Source organism: Eublepharis macularius, chromosome 15, assembly GCF_028583425.1.
Source record: "Eublepharis macularius isolate TG4126 chromosome 15, MPM_Emac_v1.0, whole genome shotgun sequence".
In the NCBI taxonomy this organism is placed as follows: Eukaryota; Metazoa; Chordata; class Lepidosauria; order Squamata; family Eublepharidae; genus Eublepharis; species Eublepharis macularius.
This window is the reverse complement of record NC_072804.1, coordinates 31,128,306-31,135,943: the sequence shown is the minus strand read 5'-3', so window position 1 is coordinate 31,135,943 and position 7,638 is coordinate 31,128,306. Positions and strand designations below refer to the sequence as shown.

Genomic DNA, 7,638 nt, shown 5'->3' with positions numbered 1-7,638 from the left:
CACGCCTCAGCCAAGCTTTGCCAAGCTCAAGAAAAGAGCTTCATATCCTGGCTGTCGTGACTATTTCCTTTCTCCAGGGCGGCCAATCCCCTTTGCGCGCAGAGTGCCTGGCAGCTTCCAGGTCAAATCGGAGCGCTTGTATTGCAAGAGCAAGCCCGAGAAGTGGGTTGGACGAGATCTTCAGCTGAGGAAGACGTTCAAAGGATTTTTTTTTTTTTTACGGTGCTTAAATCTTATTTTGCTTCCAGGCTGGGAAAAGAGGTGGCATCCGTCAATGGGACTGGAAAGAAAGTCGGTGAGTGGATGGGGTTGCTTGCGCAGGAGAAGCATTTATTCTGCACAGCAAGGAAAAGGGAGGGGGGAGGGGTCGATTTTCTGTTTGGCAGGGCTGCTTTGATCCTGAACGGAATCTTTTCTTGTCGTTCTGCAGCTGAGATGCTGCTATTGGGGGGGACACTTTTATTTCTTTGTTGATAAGAGGGGGGAGTTTAAATGTAAACAAGAAGTAAAAGGGAAGAACTTCTTTTGCCAGGTTGATGACTTCCACCCTCTGGTCCCCAGTTCGCTTTTCTCTTTTTCAAGTGCAACTTCCATACCCAAAACGTACAGGTCAAGGTACGTTCCGGAGAGGTAACCCCGTTTCTGCTCCAGGCAAACTTATGCTGAAATAAAATCCCCTCTCCGGAATTATTAACAGATTTTGGTTGGCAGAAGCTCTGATGCTCTGCAGCTGCTTTTCAGATGTGTGAACTTACAACACAGTCCTTTGTAAGTCTGCTCCGTAGGGCTTGGGCTCATTGGGACTTGTTGTTAGGATTGTAGTAGTCATTTGTCTGGATTTGGGTTGCCGACCTTTAAGGAGAGCTATTTCTGAGTAATAGAAAACTATCCCTTGCCTGAGCCACTCCCCCCTTCCTCCACACCTTACCAAGTTTTGTTCTGTCCTAAAAACAGAACATAGACTAGAAAGAGCACTAGAAACGAAGCTACCTGCTGACCATTGCAGAGAAAAAAACTGTGAAATAATGTGGTGCAAATAATGTGTCGAAGCCCTGCTCTGTTGCTGAAGCTTTCTGGGTGACCTTGGGCCAGTCACAAGGAACCTAACAAGGTTGTTAAGATAAAAGAAAGAAAAGAGAGGAGAATGGTGGGTCCCTATTGGGGAGGGAAATGGGGTATAATAACTGTCTTAATAAAATGAATAATGGAAGCTTTAAAGAAAGCCTGTGGTAGATCTTTTCCTTGGTCTTCTAGGGCGTACGTGTGCTATTCTGAGCTGCCTGTTGGACACCTCTGAATACAGAGGGGGGAGTGATATTTTTAATCGAGTGAAGCCCAGTGGTGTTGGTGCATAGCAAGCGAATACTGACTGATCAAAAGAACACAAGCCTATGATCAAATCGGTGAGGGTTGCAGTCGCCACATCTGTGCTTACTTAGTTGCCTGGTCCTATTGTGCAACCATGCGTAGGGCTGGGCAGGGAAAAAAAACTGAGGTCAGGCAATGTGCATGTGCCATAACGAAAGAGTGGCTGTCAACAGAAAGAAAAAATAATGATACTTTAATATGGCCTGATTAGTAGTGCAAAGAGCGAACCTCCTAGCTGTACCTGCTTTATGGGCTTGCAGGGTTTATAAAGGGCCTGGAAGGGCCATTGCAATTAAGATAAGATCCCTAAATGCTTACCCCAATGAGAGTGACATTTAGTTGCAGATTTTATAACGTGACTTTGGCTTGAGGATTTTAAAAACAATTTGCCTCAGACCTCAAGCATGGAAGAATTCAGAACTGGGGATGAACAAGAGGGAGGGGGGTCAAGTTTCTGTGTTTCCAGCAGTGCAAGGGTCATTGTGGGTCAGGAGCTGTGGGGGAACTCAGCATATATTTCTGGCACTAAGTAAATCACTAGCCCTTTTGCTCACCGAGAAATCTTCTGTGCCCTGGCTTGTTTTTATTGGCGTGGATTGCTTTTATTGGCATGATTTGTATTTATTGACTTGTTTAGGTTTGTTTTATTGTTTTAGTAATGAGCCCCCTGAAGTGGTTCTCTAGAGGTGGCATTCACATTAGGTCAATAAATATCACTATGGTTGTTGTGGGTTTTCTGGGCTGTATTGCCGTGGTCTTGGCATTGTAGTTCCTGACGTTTTGCCAGCAGCTGTGGCTGGCATCTTCAGAGGTGTAGCACCAAAAGACAGAGATCTCTCAGTGTCACAGTGTGGAAAAGATGTTGGCAGGTAAGTTATATCTACTCAGGAAGGTGGGGTTGGGCTGAGTCATCCTTTTCCACACTGTGACACTGAGAGATCTCTGTCTTTTGGTGCTACACCTCTGAAGATGCCAGCCACAGCTGCTGGCGAAACGTCAGGAACTACAATGCCAAGACCATGGCAATACAGCCCGGAAAACCCACAACAACCATCATTCTCCGGCCATGAAAGCCTTCGACAAAATATCACTATTTCGGGCTTTTATCCTGCTTGCTCAGCTCTAGCTGGTAGCAAGGCTCCGTATGGGAAGGGGATGTGGGTAGTATGTGTGCCTCCCCTGCCTTCCCCAAGCTGCTTTTAGGGAGGGGGTATTTATATGCTTAAGGGATAGCAGGCTTAAGAGTGAGGTACACAGTCCTGCTTTCCAAGGCACTGTAAATTGGCAGATTTTATTGGATTATTTAGTTGCCCCACGAATACCTGTTGAAGGCTAGATTCTATCTAGACAAAGGGAGATAATCTGTTGGATTCAGGAGGTTATAAATACCTCCTTCTGAGAAGGAGCACTCCAGACAGCCCTGACTAAGGCAGAATGATGACACCCACTCCCAACTTTAAAGAAACCCACTTGGACTTTAATGACTATTCCAATTATCAGCTGCTTGCAAATATCTCTCTTTTGTGCAGGGTGCTTGAGTGGGTGGTGATGGGCCAATTTCAGGTATTTTGGGATGACGGTGATCATCTGAGTTTGGTGTAGAAGCCACCTTGGCTCTCTAACTTGAAGACCGGGAGAGACAGGGGGGAGTGCAACCTCTGAACTCTCCTGAACCTTTTGAGATGCTAGAAAGTAAACCTGGGACCATCTGTGTGCCAAGCGGGTGCTGTACCACTGAGCCATGGCCCCAATTTTTTCTCCCAGCTTATCCTGTTCCACTCCCTCCATTCTGGCCTCATGAACTATCTGAGCAAGAGCTGCAACTCATTTTGGGACCATGATTCACAGTTAACTCACAGTGTGAAAACCAGTGGCCCAGTGAATTTGTGTCTGAATGACAATTTGAGCCTGGCTCATTCTGCAGCCAGTCACATCAACTATTAGTCACTTCATTTGTAAAACGGAAATATCAGGCCATTAATGCTTCTTTCTTGGTTGGATAAACTCTTCCCTTTTTGTGTTTTGTGTATGTAGGACAGAGGACTAGCAGAATGACAATGGACACCCAGTCCCACTCAGCACCGTTTCTATAGCTCAGACAGAAAAATGGAAAGGTAGACTGTGGCGGACCCCATTGCTCCCCAGTCTCCTTTATAAATCGCTACTGTGGTTAACTTAGCAAGCAAGCAAGCCAGGTCAAGAGGCCATATATGAATACGTCATGATGGAAAGAATGAATGGCCCCGGGCTGCATCCGCTTGCAACGGTGGCCGTACCCCGACTAGCCCACGAGGATTCCTTCTCGTATAAGGTAAGATTGTGTCTCACCCTAGGTTTTTATCTCGAGTGATACAAGAGGGAGATTAAACAGGGGAGACTTTTTCTCATTGGAATTTGTAGTATGATAATCCATTGTTATGTTGGAATCCTGCTTGTGCTGCTCCTGATTTTCTCACAGTCCTCGCTACATCAGTAATTCTGAGAGTTACACTGTCAGGAAAGAAATTTATCTGGGCAGTCTTGAAGATACATGAAGCTACCTTGTTGTTGTTGTTGTTGTTGTTGTTGTTGTTGTTGTTGTTGTTGTTGTTGTTGTTGTTGTTGTTGTTGTTGTTGTTGTTGTTGTTGTTGTTGTTGTTGTTGTTGTTGTTGTTGTTGTTGTTGTTGTTGTTGTTGTTGTTGTTGTTGTTGTTGTTGTTGTTGTTGTTGTTGTTGTTGTTGTTGTTGTTGTTGTTGTTGTTGTTGTTGTTGTTGTTGTTGTTGTTGTTGTTGTTGTTGTTGTTGTTGTTGTTGTTGTTGTTGTTGTTGTTGTTGTTGTTGTTGTTGTTGTTGTTGTTGTTGTTGTTGTTGTTGTTGTTGTTGTTGTTGTTGTTGTTGTTGTTGTTGTTGTTGTTGTTGTTGTTGTTGTTGTTGTTGTTGTTGTTGTTGTTGTTGTTGTTGTTGTTGTTGTTGTTGTTGTTGTTGTTGTTGTTGTTGTTGTTGTTGTTGTTGTTGTTGTTGTTGTTGTTGTTGTTGTTGTTGTTGTTGTTGTTGTTGTTGTTGTTGTTGTTGTTGTTGTTGTTGTTGTTGTTGTTGTTGTTGTTGTTGTTGTTGTTGTTGTTGTTGTTGTTGTTGTTGTTGTTGTTGTTGTTGTTGTTGTTGTTGTTGTTGTTGTTGTTGTTGTTGTTGTTGTTGTTGTTGTTGTTGTTGTTGTTGTTGTTGTTGTTGTTGTTGTTGTTGTTGTTGTTGTTGTTGTTGTTGTTGTTGTTGTTGTTGTTGTTGTTGTTGTTGTTGTTGTTGTTGTTGTTGTTGTTGTTGTTGTTGTTGTTGTTGTTGTTGTTGTTGTTGTTGTTGTTGTTGTTGTTGTTGTTGTTGTTGTTGTTGTTGTTGTTGTTGTTGTTGTTGTTGTTGTTGTTGTTGTTGTTGTTGTTGTTGTTGTTGTTGTTGTTGTTGTTGTTGTTGTTGTTGTTGTTGTTGTTGTTGTTGTTGTTGTTGTTGTTGTTGTTGTTGTTATATACCGCCCTGCAGGATGACTTAACGCCCACTCAGAGCAGTTTACAAAGTATGTTATTATTATCCCCACAACAAAACACCCTGTGTGGTGGATGGGGCTGAGAGAGCTCTGGAAGAGCTGTGACTGACCCAGGGTCACCCAGCTGGCTTCAAGTGGAGGAACGGGGAATCAGACCCGGCTCTCCAGATTAAAGTCCCGTGCTCTTAACCACTACACCAAACTGGCTGTCATACCCAGTGAGACTGGCTCCTTATACCCAGTCATATCCCACTGGTCTATCCAAGTCAGTACTGTCTACTTTGATTGACAGTGACCCTCAAGGGTCTGAGGCAGAAATCTTTTGTATCACCTACTACTTGATTTCTTTAAATGGAGATGCTGGGGATTGAACCTGAGAACTTCTGCATGCAAAGCAGAGCTCTGCAATCAAGCCACAGCCCCTCCCTCAGGGACAAGCCTTTTCCCTGTTTTCCCTTGTTCCCTGCAATGGTTTGGGCCTGTTCTGCAGCAGAGCAGACCTTGGATGCCACTCATCTCTCATCCAGCTGTTGGATGGGAGTGAACCCTTGCCAAATGTCAGCTGCCTTATTGTGCCTCCCCAAGTGCAGCTCCTCGGGTGGCTTGGCTGGAGAACAAGTCGTGGCCAGTGAGGTTACAGTGCAATCCTATGCAGAATTACTCTTGTCCATCAAAATAAATATTAAATATTATTATGCGTTTATATAAAATGTTGTTCCAAGCATTTCACATGCATAAAATAACTTCATCACTCAGCAGTCTTAGTACATAACATGAACTATGCACAGTACGTCGGAACGTAATGATGTTATTTTTTTCCCCAGGTTGGTACAATTAGATGGATGTTGTGAGTTCGTACTTGAAACTCAATTTATAGGGGTGTACGGGCCCAATTGGGATCAGAACCATGGTGCATGAGAAGAAGAGGCTGTCTTTTCTCCTGCCTGTGCTGTTTTCACAATTTGAAATGGCTCGTTGGAGCGCTGTTTACCTCATTTGGGGTCCATGTATACTGAAAGGGTACATCAAATAGCAACCCGTAGGGATATTTCAGGTTGGAAAAACAGCATTGGAGAGAGGAAAAAGCCCCCTTGTTGTGAGTCATGATCCCAACCCACATCAAGCCTTTACATGCCTGGAAATTTTGTGTCAAGCACACATCTGATCATGAGACCCACAGAGGACCCTGGGAAAATGTGGTGTTTATTTTCACCAACAAGGCCGTACCCACAGGCTTACCAACTAACTAAAATGTATCTGATTTTCATCCTGTTTTTTCTCCAAGTAGCTCTGGAGGGCATAAGCTTCATCCTCACAACAACCCTGTGAGGTAGGTGAGGCTGAAAGAGGAGTGGCTGGCCCAAGGACAGCACTTGATCTTCCTGGCTGTGGGCCTGACTAGAGGTGACCTTTTCCCATGTGTATCCTCACAGGTAACTCATAAATACTGTGTCTGTCTGGTTCTGCCTATCGCCATAGAGATTATTGGTTCTCCAGTATCAAAGGAAGCTGCTTTTAAAAGCATCTCTTACCATGGTGAGGAGAATATTGGAGGTTTTATTATCCTGCTAGAAAAGAGGGAAGCAGGGAAACTCTGACAATCCCACTACCAGGCGGGGAGAGAAAGGGCTGCAGAGGAAAGACTGTATATGGGCCCTTCCCCCCTGAAGATGCTTCGTAGGAAGAGGGGAGGTCAGGAAATGGAAGAGGACAAAGGGAGGATGGTGGCAGCAGTAGAGAGGGTAAAATGTCACCACTCTTGTCTCCCTCCCCGTTCTGTCTTCCTCTACAGTCTCTTCTCTCCTCAAAGTGGAATTTTAAAACTCTCTCTGCTTCCTTTCTTTCAAGCCTCAGTAGCATGCCTCCTCTCTCCATCTGTCTGGGAGAAGCGACTGCCTCCATGCTGGCGGTGAGAACCAGGTGGGCACAGCTTTTCTGAGTTACCTATAACTGGAAAATGTCACATCTGGTTAAGCCCTGAGTGGGAATTTGAACCCAAGGGTCTCCATTCCTGGTTCAAAACTCCCAACTTCCACACTGCACTGGTTCTTGTGCTGGGCGCAAAGAAGTCAAAAGGAGTCCTGCACAGGAAGTAAGAGAATTATTTGAAATGATAGGCAAAAGGATCGCTTTAGTCTTAGTTGTCAATAGTTCCCCCAGTGTTGCAGAAAAGGAAAAAAAACCACTAGGCAGATTACAAACTAGGAGTTAAACAGGTGTTAATAAGGCCATTTCAACTTGACAGGTGCAGTTGCTTTTTTAAAAAAACATGCTGTGTGGCTTCCTTTGTTGGGCTTTGGTTCAAACATCAATGCTCTTTTGATGCTGTTTAATGAGCGTAGCTGTATCATCTGGGGCAGGCAATAGCCTCTGCTTTGGCCGGCTCAGTTAAGGTTTGTCAAAAACCTGCCAAACCTGCTAGGTTCCACATTTTTGGAGTCAGAGGAGGCACACACTGGAACGTCCTTGCATTTCTTCTCTTATGTAGTTGATGAGCTTATGATGGGATTGATTTGAGGGACCTTCATATCCCTTTTGGCTTCCCCGTGTCTGTGGTTTGAGGACAGAGCTTCCAACGTTGAGTTGTCTGCCCTTGGAGAAAGGGTGAAAAGAACCAGATCAAAATGGGCTGGGGAAGTGACCTGGGATGAGATGGAAGAGACCTGGTATCTCGACAACATCTGTAGTATGGAGATGGTAATCCTGCTGTACATTCTGAGGTTATTGGAATTACTGAGATAACATACAGGAAGTACAGC

General features: G+C 44.4%; 1 protein-coding gene across 2 annotated transcripts in view; it reads left to right on the top strand.

Moving 5' to 3' along the window:
- Positions 1-225: 225 nt before the first annotated feature.
- The window catches only part of NIPAL3 (NIPA like domain containing 3), a 28,834-nt gene continuing 21,421 nt past the window's right edge, over positions 226-7,638 (top strand). For both annotated transcript variants that reach the window (XM_054999870.1, XM_054999869.1), the window contains exons 1-2: positions 226-295; positions 3,403-3,679. In XM_054999870.1, the coding sequence (XP_054855845.1) occupies positions 3,590-3,679 (90 nt within the window). In that variant the 5' untranslated portion in view covers positions 226-295; positions 3,403-3,589. The remainder of the gene's footprint in view (positions 296-3,402; positions 3,680-7,638) is intronic.